The sequence below is a fragment of the Lynx canadensis genome, chromosome D1 (genome assembly GCF_007474595.2).
Source record: "Lynx canadensis isolate LIC74 chromosome D1, mLynCan4.pri.v2, whole genome shotgun sequence".
Lineage (NCBI taxonomy): Eukaryota > Metazoa > Chordata > Mammalia > Carnivora > Felidae > Lynx > Lynx canadensis.
Genome location: NC_044312.2, coordinates 103,689,540 through 103,711,625, shown reverse-complemented (window position 1 = coordinate 103,711,625; position 22,086 = coordinate 103,689,540). Strand labels below are relative to the sequence as shown.

Sequence of the window (22,086 nt, the reverse complement as noted above, 5' to 3'; positions counted from 1 at the left end):
AGTGTCATCCCTGAATCAATCAATTAGCTCCCACTGTTTCATAGCATAGACGTTGCCTCTACACTGAAACCCACACCTCAGGTGCAAACTTCCATAAGTAAACAATAAGCGAGAGTAAGAAGGGAGAAAAGTGAGAAGTGGGTGCTGTCATAGTAGGCCTTTTAAGAATGTAGGAGGATTCTAGTTCTTTTTTTTTAAGTTAGTACTTGCGTGGACACGGAGTTTTCTGAAAAAGCACCGATACTGAATGCCACCAAGGTTTTGTCACTTATCAGACTAACATAAACTTCACAGCATCCTTAACGTTCTACTAGACTAATAAGGCCACCTTTTCTACAAGTCTGCCAAAACATGGGAGGGATTTCCAAGTTTGCCAGATGATCACAGAATCCTATGGCAACTCAGCATTAGAAATCAAGAACTAAAATGAGTCAGATGCTAACTGTCTGATTCTCAATGAGAGCAAACAGCATCTGCCACATAAAACCTGCTCTGAGGGCACTTGTTTCTCACTGAACGGCATCAATGGTCTTCATCCTTTGGAGAACTGTAATCATTACAATCAAGGAAGACAAGTTGCTTCCAAGAAGACAACTTTTATTGTTCTTCTTTACATATTTATTTTGGATATGCCTTAACTAGATTAAGAGAAAACAAGGATTTGAAAAGCAGAGTATCCCTTTTATTATAATTTCTTTTTACATAACCTTTTCAACCTAGATTCAGGTAACTACCTGTCTCTCCCATCAAAGGAGAAGGGTCCTGCACATTACAACAGGCAAAAAAGGCTTTCAGGAAATAAAATATTTTAAATTGATCCATTACAATTTTTCAAATTTCTTGAGTACATTGGAAAGTGGGAAAAAGGAGGAGGGAAAAATGGTACTTCAAACAACCAGACCGTGATAACCTTAGCTGGCTTCAGTACACTTTTTAGATTTTTTTCCAACAGGTACAAAGGAGGTTCAAGTGCTCTATGTAGATGCTTTTCCATACCTGATTTCTTTTTTTTTTAACTCCCAGTAATCCTGGCCAGTGTGTATCCAAACTCTCTGAAGCACAGTAAGTCTCAATTATGCAGAATAACCACAGGCAACCAGAGATTAGGGGGAAGCGCATCTCCCAGAAAGAATACTTGTATCTGAGTTACATTTTCAGAATTTAGAATTGCCAATTCAAGATGGAGAATATGCAATGGGAAGAGTTATTAAAAAGGTAACACAATTTGACTATGAGTAGGCAACGTGGAATTTTAAGGTTAGGAGAGCTCCTTGGAAGGACATAGAAGTAAACAGCGTGATAAGCAGACAGGGAAAGGGAAGAGGGCCTAGTAGAAGCCAGCTTACTTGCACCACTTTTTATTGTGCTAGCATCCCTTTCTCAAAAGGAAAAAAGATAAAGTCCCTGGAGAATATTTTAAAATTGATTGCATACTGATAATAATAACTTATTGAAGCCAACTGCTGGCAAATGGTACCTATAAAGAGGTCAAGAAACAAAAGGAGAAACAGAAAGTTCCTAATTATTAGAACTAACTTGTTGCTTTTGATGGGGAGGAGTGTGATATAGGGAAAAACATATTTTCCCTTTCTCTCATCAAGTTTTTTACGCAGTTTGCTTTTGTGTAGGTGGTTAAAATATCTGATGACTAACCACTGCAAGCACAACTTACAGGGACAAAGAAGATAAATGTGACGACGACAGAACTTAAGTGTGGAGTCCAGATGCGAGCCAGTGAAACAATATAAAAAGGACTTATAAGGGAAGTGGAATGACTTTGTTGTAAACGCACCCAATCAATCTGATAATATTTTCAAATGTACTCAACATACCAGAGTCCATTCCAAATCCTTACTGTGGGCAGGAAAGCATATTCTACATCCCTTCTATCCTTATTCCATTTTCTACCCCCACACTGGAGGGACGGCAAATCTGCAACACTCTGAAAAGAAACAATGGTGCATTTAAGTCTGTTCACTGTAGGTGTCTGACTCCCTATCCCTGGCATCCCAACCACTGACACTAGTGGGTGTAAAGTAAGCCTCTTTCAGAGATGACATTTTGTTACCCCTCTTTTTGGAAAAAAATAAATCAAAGAGAAAATTAATAAACTTTGTCGTTTTAGTGTTTGTGAAAAACAAGCCATTCCTTATTTTGATCCCAGCAAAACTTCATTCTTTCCAATAGCCATCACACATTTCTGACAAACAATGAATAGGACAAGCCTTTAACTCCGGCTTGTGAGGTACACAGAAGGATAGAAACTGCCCTTCTAATTCTCTAAAAATCCCCTAATAGGTTTTTAGTCTTCTAGGAGTTATAAACTTGTAAAAAAAAACACCACCTGCCTCTCCCATGGACAGGAATAAGCAGTCTACCCCATTCTATCTCAATGGAAGTGGTAATTCCCAGAATTTTAGGTGAAAGCCAAGGTGATTATTATACAGATTATTAACTTCGTCTATGGAAGTCTTTCCTCTTCTGAAGTGTTCTTAGAAGGAAAACAAAACAGAGCAATTTTCCTTGACTTAAAACTGTACGAGTCATAGACCTCTTCACTGATGGCAGTGTCCTTCACTAATTGGGAGCTGGAATGAACCAATGATAAAGCAAAAACCAAAACAAAGCAAGGGGCCACAGTTGGGCCAACAGGAAGGTGTGCAGGAAGAAATGAAGGGGACAAAAAAAGAAAAGAAATGCATAAGAGAAAATCTTGTATCTGTAATTCAGACCCTGAACAATCCTTCTCATCCTCTCAAAATTCCTAAATTTCAATGCTCTAAAAACTCAAAGAGCACTAAATACTGAAAACCTAACAACCTTCCCTAAATAGGCTTCTGAAAAAGCATTAGGCTACTGTATGCTACTGTAGTGATTTTGTTAGTGCTGAGGACCAGCATTCTTTAAAGGCCACTGGAGAGCTATGATTTAGAGGCTGGCTGTGCTTCTTCAACCCTATATCTTGCCTTCAAAAGTACTTCTTATGGAAAGGACCCCATGTCAGAACAATCTAATCTCTCCCAGCCCCACAAAATATAGCAACAAAGATCCAAAAAAAAGAAAAAAAAAAAAAAAAAAAAAAAAGAAAAACAGACTTTCCATTAATAAATAAGGAATCTCAGGTTCCACAACACAAAAACACACATGTTCAAAGTGCAAATTTCTGCCATTAGTCTGGGACTTTTCTCACTGATACAGAGCCCTGTCTTATGGTCAGAGAAACCATGTAGAGGGCAGCCCCCCTCCCTGTTGGGAGCCTGCTTCCAAGCTAATGAGCACCACTGAGAACCAGATGGAGGTGTTGGGAGGGGACTGAAGTGCTGGGGTCACAGAGGAGGGAGGTGGTCCCCATGAATCCTTCCTTTCCTAAACCCAGCAGGGAATGGAGGAGAAGGGGGTGAGTGAGAGAGGTGGGCTGTTTTAACAGCTCACCCTGCCAGGGGGCCTAAAGTGCCAAGTCAAGCTGCCAGCCTCCAGAGATTAGAACTGTATGATGCTTTGGGGGTAAGTGTGCCGCGGTGGGTAGAAGCCAGAACCATAGGGCAGCAGTGAAGGAGAAGGGGCTTAGAGGACAGTAATATACTATCAAGAGTTAAAAGCTGATCCAGAGCACATCAGTTACAGGTTTAAGAAGGGATCTGCCGGTGAGCACGAAGTCTGCCTGGCTGGAACGGAGTAGGAGGATAACCCTCACTTTAAGAGCTTCTTCTTTTTTGCCTACCTTTTTGGTAAAGGCAACATCAATTTTATAAAGGGGACAATAGAGGGAGAAGAAGGTGGGTGTAGATGTGTGTGCTGTGATCCACAATGGAAAGAGCAGGCCCTTCAGTTATTTTACTAGATTTTAAATGCTTTAAATTTTTTTTTTGTCCTTTTTATCTTTTAAATACAAAGTCTGAGCTGTCCCAGTGCCCAAAGTCTTCCCTTCCACTAAGGTCCAGTAGAGTCTGAATCTTCAATCAGAACCTCTGTGGTAGCACCGAGTATATCCGAGTTCATGACCAGCCCTTCAGTGCCCCCACTGCTGCCACTTCCCACAAAGATCTTCCCATCAGCCATCAGGCTCACCCGCTCTGTCCCACTACAGTATGACTTTGACATCCCTTCGGCTTCTAGCAGGAGGCACTCTCCAGAGGTGGAGTTTCCCAATGGCTCAGGAAGAAGAGGAAGACCCTGCCCATCTGCAGGTTGTGTCAGGGACTCTGGGTTAGTGCCCAAGATATCTGTGCTGGTGATGAGGGCGCCTGCATTGGCAGCCAGAGCTTCGGCAATCAGCACCTCGGGGTGGCTTTTTGCTTTGTGTGCCACTACGCTGTCCTTCTTCTCAAATTTTTTGCCACAGATATTGCAAGAGAACTGGTAGAAGGAATCTGCATCATGCTTCTTCATGTGCCAATTAAGGGATGCCTTTTGCCGACAAGTAAATCCACAGATCTCGCATCTAAGAGAGCGGAAGAGGAAATGGCTGATCAAACAGAGAAATGAAAAGGGCTCTTACTCAGGGTCAGGGCAAGAACTTAGAGGTCACATATACAAGCAACAGACACTAACATATACTTGTGAAAAATTAGGAAAAGTTAACTAGATGGAAAACTAATCTTTTTCTTTTGTTTAAAAACCAGAGGAAACAAGGAAAAGTTCACTAAGTAACTTGCATCCCCAATCAATCCTCTGATTTGGTAAAAGTAAACAGCAGTGGCAACTGAAATGTCTGTACAGGGGCTAACCCGCGAGCAGGGCATGTATGCGCTTCTCCCCCAGATGTTCACCAGTAAATAAACACTCACTGTAACGGCTTCTCGCCAGTGTGAATCATCCGGTGCACTGCCAGATTGTGAGAGCTCTTGAAGGCCCTGGCACAATATTCACAGATATAATCCCTTTGATCTAAGAAGAAAAATAATGTGGTCAGTGTTCCATTTCGAATCCCTCTTAAGTATTTTTTCCCAGTTTACAGTAAGTAAGCAGATGATCAGTTAGTAAGAGCAATATTGTTTTCAATGTATAAAATACACTTTGGATAAACAAAATTTTAAAAAGATATATACTATTTTCTTTTTTCATGTTTGTTTTTGAGAGGAAGAGAGAGAGACAGAGAGACAGACAGACAGACAAGACTGTGAGCATGGGAGGGGCAGAGAGAGAGGGAGACACAGAATTCAAAGCAGGCTGCAGGCTGGACATGGGGCTCGAACTCACGGACCATGAGATCATGACCTGAGCAAGTCAGAGGCTTAACCGACTCAGCCACCCAGGCACCCAGGACTTGTTTTAGAAAACTAAACAAAGCAAAACAAAAACAACCTAATGGAAATAGGAGAATTGGAACCCTAATCTCAATCTTACCAATAATCCAGATCTTGGATAAATTGCTTAGTAAGTAAACAACTACATTTTCCCTGGATTTTATTCTTTAAAACAGTTTTTCCAGACTGTGGAAGCTGAATGCTTACATATGAAGAATTTGGCACTCAAACACCAAAATCAACAATAACAACAGAATTTGGCATCTCCTAGAAGAAAAGTGATCCACAATTAAAGTGGTAATCATGTCTTCTGTTTCAGGTTTAAAAAATGTTACCCAAGATAAACAATTTAAATTTCTCTCAAAAAGGTTCAAGTTACTGTCATCATATATGTGCAAACAGTACCTGTATTCTTTACCTTATTCTCCTACCCCACATCTTCTGCACCATTCAACCTCTGCCTCTGTCATTTCACAATCCCCCCAAATTTCACAGGATTTTTGATGAACTTGGTAACATGGTGTAAAATCTATGGGTCAAAGGAGCACTGCACTTAATTATTTCTTTATCACTTGGTTTTGGAGAGAAGTGGACAAGGAGATGCTCTGTATCTCTTGAATAAATGACCACTATGTTTTCTGGGCCTTTCTGTTAAAATTGCTACACATAGTCACAGTGAAAACACGAGGATAAGTTAAAAGGCAAACAATATCCAATTTAATTCTATGCCCCATCCCAAACAGTTCTAAAGCCAAGTGTGGGAGAAGAGCCAGGTTCTTCTCAAGCTTGAATATGTTTGGGAATCATCTAGGGATGTTAGTAAATGCAGATGCTAGTTGAGCGGGTCTGAGATTCTGTAAGTAACTCGCTCAAGTGACATCGATTCCTGTTGGGCTATTTTCTACATGATGAATAGGCAAGGTCTAAAAATGCACTTTTAACCCAGAGACAACTCTTCAGTTTGTCTCCCAGGTCTTGTCTACCTTTCTAGTTTCATTGTAACATGCAAACCTGGGTGGGGCATCCACTTGCTTAAATAAATTACATTTTTAAACAATGTTTATTTTGAGAGAGAGAGAGAGAGAGAGAGAGAGAGAGAGAGAGAGAGAGAGAGATTGAGAAAATGTACGAGTGGGGGAGGGGCAGAGAGAGATGGTAAGAGAATTCCAAGCAGGCTCCACACCATCAGCACAAGCCCCACATACAGCTCAATCCCACAAACCATAAGATCATGACCTGAGCCAAAATCAAGAGTCAAACACTTAACCGACTGAGCCATCCAGGTGCCCCAAATAAATTACATTTTCAAAGGGAGTCTGTACATACTAATTTGGAAAAAGAAAAACTGCAATGACATCATAAAATTGTATTAACCAAATACAAATAATTGAAATGGAGTGAATTTCTAAAGGAGTCAGTTTGTCATAGTAGTTACTTGATACTTACAGCTAATACCCTAAACTGGTTGTCAGAAACTACTTTTGTAGAGAATAAAACTGTATTAACAGGGAGAAGAAGCAGAGATATGGCAGCATCTAGCAAGGAATAGAGTGGAGACAACATTCTCCCTGAAGCAGCATGGTATCATGGGAAGACTGCAGACTTTGCAGTGAGTCAGACCTGAGCTCAAACCCTGGGGCTCTGAGAAGTCTGTGTGCCAGGCCCTGTGCAGTAAACAGCACTATGGATGTGATCTTATTTCATCCTTATAATAATTCCATGATATCTGTGACATTATCATTATTTTTCAGATGAGGAAAGGCGAGAAGTTAAGCAACTTGTCTAAGTCACATATACAGTAAAAGATGGAAAGGGTACATATATCAGTATAACCCTGGGTAGGAGACAACTAGAATTCCCAGTTGTACCCTCCACAACTACTGAAAAGATAGTAGGTAATAATCCAGTGCCTGGCACCTGCTCAATTAACTCTTAATACCCAGCCTAATTTGTTCCTATTAACTGAATGGCTTTGAGATTGTCAGTGGCTAAAAATGAGTGGAATTTGAATCCATTCTATATTATGTATTACGAAGGCATTTGGTTTCTCTTTTTAAAAGAAAAGCTCCTACAGGAGATTTCCTGGGAATGTAATAGCTAGCCTTCACAATTTCAACAGCACCAGAATTGCCAGGAGCTAGTGAGTAGTTAGCATAAACCAGAGGCAACCCTCTTTACCATCCAGGCTTTCTCTTCATACTCCTCGTTTCTAGTCCATAAGAGCTACTACAAAGTATCTACCAGAAAGGGAGTTAGAAAATCTTGGTTCTGTTAAAAACTAGTGATGTCACCAAGGCCAAGTTAATGGGCAAAGCCTCTGGTTTCTCAGCTGTAAAACAGGGATAATATAAGCAAACTTGGTGATGTTGAATGATGATGATAACATATGTAAAGTTTCTAGTCCACAGGTGATATAGAGTATGTGCTCAATAAAAAAACTGTCCTGGTCATAAAAGTTCTTAAAAAAGTCAAAGGATAAAAGCGAAAAAGCCCTAGTTTGTTCATCTCTTATAAAATTTATGTTTTATTACATTTTATTTTCACACCTCTCACACTTGACTGTAGACTTTTTAAGATTTACATTAGAAAAAAGTATCATTACCAATCTACATACTTAAAAGTAGAATGCACTTAATACTTGATAAAACATTTTATTTAAAAAAGTACCTGTATGATGTTTGGCATGTCGTAGAAGTTGCTTCTGGAGCCTGAAGAGTCGCCCACAGGAGGGATGAGGACATACATATTTCTTCTTCAGCAAATGCTGATACTTAATGTGGTGCTAAAACAGTAAGAGAATAGAAAGAGGGATAAAAATTAAGGCTTCTTGAAAGCTTGTTCCTTTGCTAAGTCAAAAGTGCTAAAGAAAAACCAAATACTCTGCATATGGATGGGGGGAGGGAGCAGTATAATAAAATAGTTAAGAACATAGGCTATGGAAACAGATCTGGATTCCAATCTGGGTCCATCATTCATGAGCAGTGTGACCTTAGGAAGTGTACTTAAATACTGTAAGCTACAGTTCTCACTGGCAAAATGGAGACAGTTACTGCCCTAACAATACCAAATGCATTATCATGAGAATATAGAGATCATGTATTATATAACGCTGAATGCAGTAAATGGCCTATAGCAAAAGAATAGTACCAAACATTACTATAACAGAACCAGAATCAGAAAGTGAGGGCTTAGTCTCTCTTGCATTATATTTGCTGCTAAACTAAAAATCAAACAGGCCATTTGTCCTTTTTTTACAATGTTTATTTATTTGAGAGACAGAGTGAGAGTGAGTGTGAGCACAAGCGAACAAGCAGGAGGGGGCAGAGAGAGCAGGAGAGAGAAATCTCAAGCAGGTTCCGTGCTGGCACTGTCAGCGCAGAGCCTGACATGGGACTGGATCCCACAAACCGTGAGATCATGACCTGAGCTGAAATCAAGAGATGAACACTCAACCGACTGAACTACCCAGGTGCCCCCAAAGAGGCATTTCTTAAGGTTTAGTAATAAACATTTCACTTTCATGTCCTCTGCTAGACCTAAATATAAGCTGAATCTTTAATTCATTTTTAAAACTCTACTAAAAAAAAAACAAAACCCTAAAAATTTATTTTAATTAATAGGTTTTATTTTAAGAAATCACTGATTTGAGTTGCTAATTTTATTTTTAAAAATACACATTAAAATAAAGTCTGTTCATCTGTGTCTCTGGTGTGTTGGTAAAATCATCTATCAGAGGTATTTACACCACAATAGGAAACACCAGACTATTTCAAGGAAATCCTTTTTTTGTGCTATGTTTTTAGACATTTTTCTTTTTTTTTTTTTAATGTTTATTTATTTTTGAGAGAACGAGAGCATGCATGAGTGAGGGAGGGGCAGAGAGAGGGGGGATGGAGGACCCGAAGTGCACTCTGTGCTGACAGCAGAGGGCTCGATGGGGCCTGAGCCCACGAACCGGGAGATCACGACCTGAGCTAAAGCCAGACGTTTAACCGAGTCACCCAGGCGCCCCTAGACACTTTTCTTGACATTGTACGTCAATGATAAAGCCTGCACGAGTTCACAAATTATAATATCTCATGAAATATGAGAACTAGTAATGGAACCTAACCTGAAAGGCTGCCTTATGTAACAACTTACTGACCTGCAAATAGCGAGGGTGAGCAAGAACGGTTCCACATCCTTCCATCTCACAACGGACATACTGGATTGGAGGCTTTTTTCTATGATCAGTATGTAGGAGATATGTTAGCAAACAGAAAAGAGGCACTCTGCACAGTGACTTAATTCAGTGCACTATAGGGGACAGCAATTTTATAGCACAAAGAATTAAAATCTCTTTACTAGTATACAGCTTGCACAGAATTTATGTAGAAACAACCAGAAACGGCCAAATGTTTGATAAAGAGTTTAAAAAAAAATGGACAAAATAAATTAGAACTCCCCAAAAGGTAAAGAAGCATTAAGATTTTTTAAGACCCTGCAATGGAAATAAAAACACAGTAACTTTGCATCAAGGACATTAATAAAGTTGCATTTGAGAAATTTTTAAATAGCCATTCCTGCAAGGTAATTGTGAGTAATTATGTGAGTAAAGTGCTTACCATCAGGAATAAGGAACACAGTAAGGGTATAAATTACTTACCTCCGTTTGGGTAATCGTGGACTTTTGTCATCTTTTCGCCTTCTTCCTCTCCTGTAATTAAATAAGAGTACCCACATATTCCAGATTGAAGCTTGGAGTGAAGGATGGCTGAAGACATGTACTCAAGACCACAGAGAAGGTGGCAGAAACAAAGGATACCCCATAATAGACAGAACCAAAGACATATCTGACAAGCCAAACAAATAGGTCATTCTAAAATAATTTCACTTAAATAAATCTGCACAAGTTAAATACATACTTTTCATAAACTATACATTACCATGGAAGATTTGGATAAACCTCAAGGTTACTACTTGAAGAGTTGTTTCAGTAAAAAGTCTATCACCTAAATTTAATCAATTTAAAAAGTAGAATCGAAAGAGTCCATTATCTAAAACCCCTGAGAATATAAACTCTACTCTCCTTATACAGAACCAAAAGCCTAAACACTTAAAAAAACAAAATCTTATTTCTGCAACAGGCAATGATGGCTGTACAGGAAGTCAAGATTCTTAAATCACTTGCCTTACTTAATTTGCCCTTCTTTTGAAGCTCCACATTTGCCATACTTTTTTTGCTCTTACCCTGCCTCCCAATAGCTCCCGTCTTACCCACTCATTTAGATCTCTTTAAGTATTGATTTGAATTAAATTTAAACTTTTCAAGCTTTTGAGTCTCTCGAATGAAACTGTCAGCTGCTTGAGGCAGCAATATGTACCTGTCAATAACCCTCCTCACACTCCCACCCTTTTTTTCCCACTAGTGGCTTCAAAATCTGTTAGGTTTCCATTTTTAGTAGTAATTGCCTACTCACTTCCTAGGAGGTTCCTCATCCTCTCTAATTTCATTCTCTTCTTCTTTCACCTCTACCTCCACTTCCACTTTAATTTCTTTCTTCTCTTTTTCTTCTTTCACCTTCCCCGATTTCCTCCGTGGTTTTGGGGTTTCCCTGAAAACACAAATGCATTTCAACACTGGTATCCAGCAAATGATCTTTTCAAGGGGACCTGTGACAACGGGGTAAAATCTGTGATTATCATTGGTTTACTATAAAATTATGATCCTCAGCTCATGAAATATGATTTGCAGTCAATTGTTCCTCACACGCATGGTAATGATACATACTTAAAGTCACTTAGGCTAACAACACCCTAGAATCAAAATTCACTATAGTTATACACAGAAAGACAAAAGTAAAAAATTTTAAGTATTCAGACAATTATGGTATCTTGTTAAGATAAACATGCAGACATCCAATAATTTGGATATGATCAATATAAAGTTCTATATAAATAGAAGAGAGGGCTGTGTGAAGGAGTTAGAAGATCATGTTCAATTTGCAAAACAAGTACATAATTGCTCATTTAAAATGAAGTCCATACCCATTAGTTTAGTAACAAGGCAAAATAAAAGCACACAATAGTGCTTTCCTAACTTATTTTTCATCGACATGTCTCGAGTAAAATCTGAGACGTGCCTTTCTAAGTGGGGTTTGTAGGTCTCGTCTCTTGGGTCGTCTTTGAATGGTATTTCCTCTTCACTGATTAGCATCTCTTCTTCTTCCTCCTCTTCCTCATCACTACTAAAAAGAAGCAAAAAGAGATTAGAAATTCTAGTTGTAAGGATTATATCTGACTGGATTTTATTTGCTAATTTATTTAGAGGTACCAGAAAGTCACAGTAAGTTATTTAGAATTTTCATCCTTACGGTCTAACTGGATGCAATCTAGCTACTTTATCCTCACAATAATAATTAGAACTAAAAATACATTACTTCATTAAATCAAGGTAAAGTGATGACTGCTCAATGGCACTAAGAGTTAAAGAACAACTGACTTTATCATACCGTGTGTAGTCATCTGACGATCTGCTCTATCAAAGGAGATCAACCAAAAAAAAAAAATTCACATGACTTTATCATGGAATATAAATTTCAAAAACCCTAATTAGTCAAAACATCTACATCTCCCATTAGTGGCTAACATAAAATAAGCCAGAATACAAAAGGTACTCAAGACATGCTTTCCAAACTGGATAAGTAAAGATTACATGGTTAAAGCTTTAATTAAGAACAAAGTGGCATCTAAATACCAAAACTGAAGTTAATTTTTTGTAACAGTTCCACATTCTTTCAAGTAGAAAACAACTTCTGTATGCGCTATATGTCCCCAAGGGTTTAAATATGACATATGAAATTTCTTACCTAATGCCACCTGGAGACTGGTGTTCTTCTGCACCATCTGGAGAAAGCAAGCAAAACAGAACTTTATGGATATTGATATTTTGTCTCTGCAGCCAAGAGACTCAAACCAAATAACTGCCTGGAAGAACTATACAAAAGAAGAGTATCTGCAAATTGTCTAAAAGGAGCCCTATATATCATCAGACCTACCCTTGACAGTTGTTCAACATTACATTTAAAATCAATAGGCAACTGGTTATTAGATCAGCACACTCTACTTGTACTGTACCATAGTCAAGTTGATCTGTATTTGGTTCTGACTTGCAGATGAGCTGCAATGAACCAGTCTTCGACCTAGAGCTTCGGGTGTTCTCTGTGTCATGATGCCGAGAAACTGATGTCCTGCTACTACTGCGCCAGCCCCGGCTAGGCCTAGTTGCAGCAACGGAAACTTCTTGAGGGAGAGCAGAATCTCCTTCTTCCTCTTTCTCTTCCTTAGGATCTAGATGAGAATATATACCATTACTTATGGTTAACTAATAACCATCTCAGTATATCTACTATTGTAAATACAGTTAATAAAAAAGAAAGTAAATTTTTTTTTCAGGAGAAAAGCCCCTCAGATTTTTGCTGAAATAAGAGAAACATGAGAGGAAAATTAGATGAAACTTCTCCTTATTGTCATCACTCTAAAAAGAAAAAAAAATTCATGTCATAAAGTAGTAGTCTTATATCATATCTAGAAAAAAATGGAACACTAAGACAAGTATGCAAAATATACCAAAGTAATTCAACTAGAATTCTAGCCTTTACATCCAAGATAAAAGAAACTAAATTGAGTGAGTGGTCCCAGAAAGATGGCTGGAACTTCTTACAGAAGCACAAGAAAGAATCACAGGTCTAGATGTGTTAACAACCAAACAACGCTGGAAGAAATTGCTGAAGAGAAATTCCATAAGAAAAATGCCGTCCCTTGACTCTTTTCAATAACTTAGAACCAAACCATGAATTTCAATTAATCTATAGCATCAATGGGGCACCTGGGTGGCTCAGTCGGTTAAGTGTCTGACTCTTGATTTCAGCTCAGGTCATGATCTCATAGTTCATGAGTTCGAGCCCTCCATCGGGATCTGCATTGACAGTGCAGAGCCTGCTTGGGATTCTCTGTCTCCCTCTCTCTCTGCCCCTGTCCTCCATGTGCACTCGCTCTCTCTCACAAAAATAAACAAATATTAAAAAAAAAAATCTACAGGGCCTATCATGACAAAGTCCAGCTCCAGTGTTGCTCTGCTTCGGTTTTCCTGAGATGCTGTGTACAGGTATACACACAATGTTACTGTTACCCTAGATTTTCTTCATGCTTTAAAGGTGAATGAGGTGATGTAGGACCATTCCCTCCTGAGCAATAAAAAAAAACAAATAAAAAGCTTAGTATTAGAAACTGGCTTTCACCCCTAGAGTAGCTTATTACTATGTTAGCATATTAAAAGTGAGCACATTTTGACTATACTTTATAATAGAAAAGGCCTTTCTAAGAACAACACAAAATTTTAGTAACAGTTGTACCTAGGACTATGTAAACATAAAAATTTTCTGCATGGCAAATTCCACTAAAAGCAAAGTCTAACAGCCCAACAGAAAAAAGCCAGCAAAAACATGTGGCTTTCACACAAACAGGTCAATCCTCTCAGGAGAAACTCAAATGAAAACAATTAGTGTGGTACCATTATTCCCGTCATACTGGCAACGATCCAAATGTTTGACAACAGAGTATTGGCAAGGCTGCAGGAGACAGTAACACAGATGACAGCATGTGCACTGGCAAATCTCTATGAAGGACACTTTGGCAGGATCTACTGAAATTATAAATGCACATCCTTTCACATTAACTTCAACTAGGAATTTATCCTACAGAATTGCAATCACATTTATGAAATGACTTGTGTATAGTCATCAAAGCACTGTTTTTAGTAGTAAAAGAGTAGAAAACAGCAGGAGGGGCTTGGTTATATGAATTATGATACATCTAGTCGGTAGGCAACTGCATGGAAATACTTCCATGACACTTCATTATGCAAAAAAACCCCACATCCATGTAATATCCAAGTATTATATAGGTATACATTTGTTTTTTATATAGAAATAAATATACATGCAAGATATGTATCTTATATATGATAATAACACTTCTGGAAGGACATACAAGAAATTGATAAATACTGGTCACTTCCAGAGAAGGTACAAAAATATGTCCAGTAATTCTAAGTATCTACCTGGGAAAATAAACTGGCAGCGGACATTCACTGTAGCATATTTATAACAGCTAAAGAATGGAAATGACCCATCCCTTCAAGATGACGACCCATACTGAGTAAGAGAATATTCAAATAAACTATGGTTTATTACTAAGATGGGATATTATATAGAGGTATCTGTAAAGAATGACATGGAATTATTGGTAAAAATACTGTTAAACAGAAATTAAGCAAAATGTAAGACACAAAACTATATCTAACATGTTTTTTAAGATATGAAAAATATAATTTCCTCTACTGTGGAACAAGGTGGTGACTGGAGGCTATTTCAGCTTTAACATACTCTGAAAATTTTATGAGAATATATTAAGGAAATGGAGTAAAATTAGTTTGAACTGTAGAGAATAGCAGTGGGAACTCCTAAAAACCTGACATAATTTTTGTATCAGAAATGCATTTCCTTTCAGTTTTCTTTCCCACTCATTATTGCCTTTCTCACTCTTCTCATATCTGAACTATTTTAAGTATCAAAATATGAAATAATAATAAAAAAGGGTTAGATTTTAAAATATCTTCAACTATCTACAATCCAATGAGTTTTATCCATAAGTAACTGGAAGGTCAAAGACAACTTGTTTAAAATCACAAAGCTAGATAAGCAGACCCAGATATAAAAATCATGTCTTACGACTTCTCCATCTAGGTCATGAGTGCTTTTAAGATAAGATACATCAATTTCTTCAAAGAAAGCAATTCAACATCCTCCATAAAGTATTATAAGAATAATGGAGGGGTGCCTGGGTGGCTCATTTGGTTAAATGTCTGACTCTCGATGTTGGCTCAGGTCATGATCTCACAGTTTGAGTGCTGTGTTGGGCTCTGTGCTGAGTGTAAAGCCTGCTTGGGATTCTCTCTTTCCCTTTCTCTCTCACCCTCCCCTACTTGCTCATGCACCCGTTCTTTCTCAAAAAAAAAAAGTAAATAAATATATATGAATTTACTCAACCCAATGACACTAACTTGGACTTTAAACCCATTCCACTTCCTGTAAAGCTTTTTTCCTTCAGTATGAAGGATTGTATGGCCACATCTTCTCATGCTATTCCTCTTATCCACCAGAGAATTGCTTATTCTTATAAATAAAGCATAATAGCCTGGTTTGTGGAATACCACCCCAATTCCCCTAAACTCTATAAGAAAGAAAAGAAACATTATCAGAGTACTGTTAGCAAAAATGTACCTCATCAGAAACACACACACACACACACTGCCAGAATCAACTTTGTACAAACTCTGGAAAATACTCAAACATGTTACAGCAAACACGTGAACACTAAATTAAAAAACAAAAAACAAAAAACAAAAAACAGAAACAGATGAGTTATACAAGATATTTAAGGAAATCCTGATCAACTTATTGAACATAAGCTAAAGGAAACAGCCTTTAAAGATGACAAGACAAAGAATACAGTGTTTAAAAATATGGTCAAAAAGCTAAAGGGTTTAAACCATTGACAAATAACTAACAACAATCAGGAGAATAATATGTCAACAAATAAAGAATGCCGATAAAGAAGTAGTAATTCTAAAAAAAAAAAATCAAATTCTGTAGCTGAAAGTGTAACAACTGAAATGAAAAACTCACTAGGGGATTTCATTAAACGGATCTGAGGAAAGATGAATCAGCAAACTGTAAGGTCAAATAAGAGTATTCAATTCAAAGAACAGAAAGAAAAGTAAACAGAGCCTCCTAAGATACCCATGGGACCATTAAGCATACTGACTTAAGCATACACACGAGAGTCCTAGAAAGAGAGGAGAGAGTGGAGCAGAAAGAATATTTGAGGAAATAAAAGCCATCAGTTTCTCAAAATTAGTAAAACATGAATGTACACAAACAGACATTCCATGAACTCCAAGTAGGACAAATTCTGTGGAACTGAATAAAGGAAACATTTACAGGGGAGCTGGCTGACCCAAGCCATACCACTCTGTTGCAACCCTTTGCAGACCCAAGAGAAAGAGATGTACCAAGCATTCCCAACAGAAAGAAGCCTAGTCTACTACCTAGCAGGAGGAAGATTTTTCCTTGCCTGGCAACAGCCCAGCCAATGAGACACAGTCACAACTCAGCCAATGAAAAGCTATTATATTTCAAACTCCCAGTTTACTCCATTGGACTCTGGCCCCCCAGCCCCACCTCCACCCCTGCCCAGAAGTTCCTCTCCTTTGTTTGAAGGACTTGCCTATCACTTGTTATTGCTTGCTTGTCCAGAATTGTAAATCCTCTCTGCTATTCCTGAGTAAACCCATTTTCCTGGTAAAACAGTTGGGTGTTATAGTTTTTTTTTTTTTTTTAAGTTTATTTATTTATTTATTTAGAGGGGGAGAGAGAGAATCTCTCTGACAGGCTCTGCACTATCAGCATGGAGCCTGATGCGGGGCTTGAACTCATCAACTGTGAGATCATGACCTGAGCCAAACACCAAGAGTCAGACGCTTAACTAACTGGGCCACCCAGGCACCCCTTGGCTGTTTTACTTTTAAGGTCAACAACTCAAGAGATCCAAGACAAGACACATTACAATCAAACTGCCAAAAGCCAAAAGACAAAGAGAGACTCCCGAAAACAAAACAGTGTTAAGAGGAGTGACTCATCAGGTATAAGAAATGCTCAATAACATTAATAGCCTATTTCTCACCAGAAACCATGGAGACCAGAAGGCAGAGATACCATATTTAAAGTGATAATGTCAAGCAAGAATTCTATATGTGGCAAACTATCCTTTCAAAATGGAGATGTTCTCATATAAACAAAAGCGAAGTTTGTAGCTAATAGACGTGCCCTGCAAGAAATGCTACATAGGGTGTCTTCCAGGCTGAAACGAAAGGACACCAGGAAATAATTCACAGCCACATGAGGAAATAAAAACACCATAATTACATAAATAAATATAAAACAGTATTATTATATTTTTGGTTTATAACTCCTCATTTTCCCCCTACTTAAAAGTGTATAAAACAATAATTAAAAACCTGTGTTAACAGGCACACAATATAGAAAGATTCCAAGTACTGGTTTCTTTTTGCTTAATAGTTCATTCCTTAATTTATCTCTTTTCTCTCACTTTTTAGTATGGAGCAGTAAGAAACCAGACTGCACTTTCCACGCTTTGCTTGGAAATCTTCTCAGCTAAATATACAAGTTCCTCACTTAGAAGTTCTACATTCTACCCAACAGAACATAATTCAGCTAAATTATCTGCCACTTTATAACAAGGATCACTTCTCTCCCACTGCCCATTAATATGTTCATCATTTTTTTCTAAGGCTTCCTCAGATTGCCTTTAACTTCTCTATTTCTCCCAACTTCTTTAAGGCAATACAGGCTGCTTTTTTGATTAACTGCCTCAGAATTTCCCCAGCTACTACCCATTAACCAAAACCACGTGTACATTTTAAGATATTTTGCTACAGCAACACCCCACACTTCCAGTATCAAACTCTGTTATTTGTTTTCTAGGGCTTCCATAACAAATTACCACAAAAGACCTATTTATCTGCAAAGATCCTATTTCCAAATACATTACATTCACAGGTACTCAACATCTTTTGGGAGGAAACAATTCAACCCATAGCAAGTGGCTCCACTAATAGGAGACAAACTAGACTTCAAGTCAAAAACCGTTACGAGACAAAGAATACCCACTGTGTATTAATAAAAGGGTCAATCAAGAAGATATAATGATTATAAACCTATACACACCCAATATATGAAGTAAAAAATGACAGAATTAAAGGGAGAACTAGCCAGTACTAAAATAAGATAGAGACTTCAATACCTTACTTTCAGTAACAGATAGAGTAGTCAGAAGTTCAATTAGGAAACAGAGGACTTAAGCAACACTATAAAAAAAAAATAATTAGACCTAACAGACATCTAAAAAATCCTTCACACAAAAACAGAATATACAGTCTTCTCAAGTACACACAGAAGATTCTCCAGGGTAGACCATATGTTAGTCCAAAAACAAGCCTCAAGAAATTTTAAAAGACTGACATCATAGAAAGAATGTTTTCTGATCACAGTGGAATGAAACTAGAAATCAGTATCAGAAAAAAACCCTAGAAAACTCAGACACATGTGGAAACAACACACTCTTCAAACAACAAAAAGGTTAAAGAAGAAACCACAAAGGAAATTAGAAAATACTTAAAGATGAGTGAAAATGAAAACACAACATAGTGTAACTTATGGGCTGTAGCAAAAGCAGTGCATGGAGGGAAATTTAGATATAAATGTCTACATTAAAATAGAAAAAAAAAAAAACCCCACATGTCTAATCAATAATCTAACTACACCTTAAAGGAAAAGGGGAAAAAAGAAGCCAAAGCTAGCAGAAGGAAGGAAATAAAGATTAGAGCAGAGATAAATAAGAAAATAGAAACCGACAGAGAATGGAACCAATGGAACTAGAAGTTGGCTCTTTGAAAAGATCAAAGAAATTGACAACCTTTAGTTAGACTAAGAAAAAAAGACTCATATTACTAAAATTGGAAATTAAAGTGGACATTATTTCTGACCTTACAGAAATAAAAAGGATTATGAGAACACAATTAACAACTACATATAAACAAATTAGATAAACTACATGAAATAAACAAACATCTAGATACACATACACTAAAACTAACTCAAGAAGAAACAGAAAATCTTAACACACAAGTGAAGACAAAAAGTTAGTAATCAAAAACTTCCCAATGGAAAAAAAAAAAAAAAAAAAAAGGCCAGGAGCAGATGGTTTCACTGATGGATTCTACTAATCATTTAAAGAATTAACACTATCCTTCTCAAACTATTCCAAAAAAGTAAAAGAGGAGGGAACACTTCTCAATTCATTCTGTAAGGCCATCATTACTCTGACACCAAAGACAAAGACACCATAGGAAAATTATAGACCAATATCCTTTGCAAACCAAAGTCAGCAGCAGCAGCACATTAAGACTATGAAGCATGTTAACACTAAGATCAAATGGCACGTATCCCAGGATTATGAGGGTGGTTCAATATATGAAAATCAATTAGTGTACTATACCACATTAAAGAGAATGAAGGGGAAAAAAACCCCACACAATCATCTCAAATGATGTAGAAAAGCATTTGACAAAATTCAGCACTTTCATGGTAAGAACACACAGAAAACTAGAAACAGAATGAAACTTCAACCTGATAGAGGGCATTTATCAAAACCCCAGAGCTAACATACTCAATGCAAAAGACTAAAAACTCTCCCTAAGATCACAACAAGATAAGGATGCCCTCTTTCTCCATTTATTTTCAAAGTTGTACGGACAGTTCTAGCCAGAGAGGTTAGCCAAGGTGGGGGAAAAAGGCACCAAACTGCAAAGAAAGAAGTAAAACTATCTCTATTTGTGGATGAAATGACCTTATTTCTGAAGAAAATTCTATAGATTCTGCAAAACAACTACTACAGGTAACAAATTTAGCCAAGTTGTAGAATACACATCAACACACAACAATTAGTTGTTTTAAATATACCAGCAATGAATAATCCAAAAAGGGGAATAAGGAAAACAATTCCACTTACAATCCAATTAAAAACAATAAAATACTTGAACATAAATATAGCTAAGATGTTAATAGTCCCCAAATTGATCTATGGATTAAATGTAATCCCTATCAAAATCCCAGCTTCCTTTTTTGTAGAAATTGACAACTTGATCCTAAAATTCGTATGAAAATGTAGGGGATCTAGATTATCCAAAACAATCTTGAAAAAGAACACAGTTACAGGACTCACTTTGTTCTTCCCAGTCTTATAACTTATTACAAAGCTGCAGTAATCCATCAGTGCCACTGTGTGGCACTGGCAAGAGGACAGACGGAATGACCAATGAAACTAACCTGAGAGTCTCAATATGAACCCATACATCTATAGTCAACTGATTTTCAAGTTTGCTGAGACCAGTAATGGGGAAAGAGCAGTCTCATCAACAAAGAGAGCTGAGACAACTAGATATCCACATGCAAAGAATGAAGTTGAACCCTTACCTTATACCATATATAAAAATGAACTCAAAATGGATCAAAGACCTAAATATAAGAGCTAACACTAAAAAATCTTAGAAGAAAACCTACAGAATGGGAGAAAAGTATGTACAGGTATTAATTCTGATAAGAGCCTAGTATTCAGAATATAGAAAGATCTCTCACTTGATCAAAAAGACAAACCACCAACTAAAAAAATGGGCAAAGGACTTTAATAGACATTTCTCCAAAGAAAATATACAAATGGCAACACACACACACACACACACACAGATGTTCAATATAAGTCATTTATGAGATGCAAATAAAAACCACAGTGATATTGTATTACCACTTCACATTCACTAGGATAGCTTTAATAATAACTTAAAAAGAAAACAACCCAGGGGCACCTGGGTGGCTCAGTCAGTTAAGCGTCCGACTTCAGCTCAAGTCATGATCTCACGGTTTGTGGGTCCGAGCCCCAAGCTGGGCTCTGTACTGACAGCTCAGAGCCTGAAGCCTGCTTTGGATTCTGTGTCTCCCTCTCTCTCTGCCCTTCCCCTGCTCGCACTCTCTCCCTCTCAAAAAACAAACATTAAAAAAAATTAAAAACAAAACAACAACAAAAAGCTCCCAGAAAAAACAGATGTTGGAGGGATGTGGAGAGACTGCAACTCTTGTACATTGTTGGGGGGAACAATGTACATTGTTGGGGAAAGCAGGTGGCAGTTCCTCAAAAACAAACAAAACTACCATATGACCCAGCAATGCCACTCCTAGGTACAGTCCCCCCAAATTGAAAACCAAACAAATACTTGTACATGAATGTTCATTGCCGTACAATTCAAAACAGCCAAAATGCGGAAGCAATTGAAATGACCATCAAACACTGACTGAATGGATAAAGAAAAGGAAGTATATCCATACAACAGCATATTACTCTTGAAATACTAATACATACTAACACCTGCTACAACACGGATGAACAATGGAAATATTACGCTGTACAACAGGAGACATGAAAGTCGAATATTGTATGATTCCACTTACACGAAATATTCAGAATAGGTAAATTCAGAGTAATGTTTTAAGGTAGTGAGGTAAAAGCAGATTAATCTTTGTAAGAGGCTAGGGAGAGGGGTGTTGGGGAATGACTATTATTTTTAAAAATTTTTTTAACGTTTATTTATTTTTGAGAGAAAGGGAGAGACAGAGTGTGAGCATAGGAGGGGCAGAGAGAGAGGGAAACAAAGAATCCGAAGCAGGCTCCAGACTCTGAGCTGTCAGCACAGAGCCCAACGTGGGGCTCAAACTCACTAACTCTGAAATCATGACCTGAGCTGAAGTCGATGCTTAACCCACTGAGCCGCCCAGGCTCCCTGGGGAATGACTATTTTTAATGGGTACGGGGTCTTGTTTGGTAGGGATGAAAATATCTGGAATTTGATAGAGATGACATTGCACAACATTATAATGTACTAAATGTCACTAAACTGTGTGCTTTAAAATGGTTAATTTTGTTGGGTGAATTTAACCTCAAAAAACCCCTAAACAAAAGGCATTGTCAGGTTTCCAGAGTAGAAACTGACAACCAAAGGATAACCCACACATATGGATGAACAATCATGACCAGATAGAAAAGAACCAGGTTTCTTTTGTGTAGTACTTCAAAGATAATTTCTAGCTGTTTCTTATAATAGCAGTTG

At 37.7% G+C, this 22,086-nt stretch overlaps 1 protein-coding gene across 4 annotated transcripts in view; it reads right to left on the bottom strand.

The window, feature by feature from the left end:
- Positions 1-580: 580 nt before the first annotated feature.
- The window catches only part of ZFP91 (ZFP91 zinc finger protein, atypical E3 ubiquitin ligase), a 45,917-nt gene continuing 24,411 nt past the window's right edge, over positions 581-22,086 (bottom strand). Inside the window, exons 3-11 of one of the 4 annotated variants that reach the window (XM_030333839.1) lie at positions 12,363-12,575; positions 12,095-12,131; positions 11,369-11,473; positions 10,706-10,840; positions 9,892-9,942; positions 9,391-9,469; positions 7,914-8,028; positions 4,788-4,887; positions 581-4,441 (exon numbers count right to left, since the gene is read on the bottom strand). In XM_030333839.1, coding sequence (XP_030189699.1) covers positions 3,931-4,441; positions 4,788-4,887; positions 7,914-8,028; positions 9,391-9,469; positions 9,892-9,942; positions 10,706-10,840; positions 11,369-11,473; positions 12,095-12,131; positions 12,363-12,575 — 1,346 coding nt within the window. In that variant the 3' untranslated portion in view covers positions 581-3,930. The remainder of the gene's footprint in view (positions 4,442-4,787; positions 4,888-7,913; positions 8,029-9,390; positions 9,470-9,891; positions 9,943-10,705; positions 10,841-11,368; positions 11,474-12,094; positions 12,132-12,362; positions 12,576-22,086) is intronic. The other 3 variants (XM_030333840.1, XM_030333841.1, XM_030333842.1) reach the window with 3 other exon arrangements.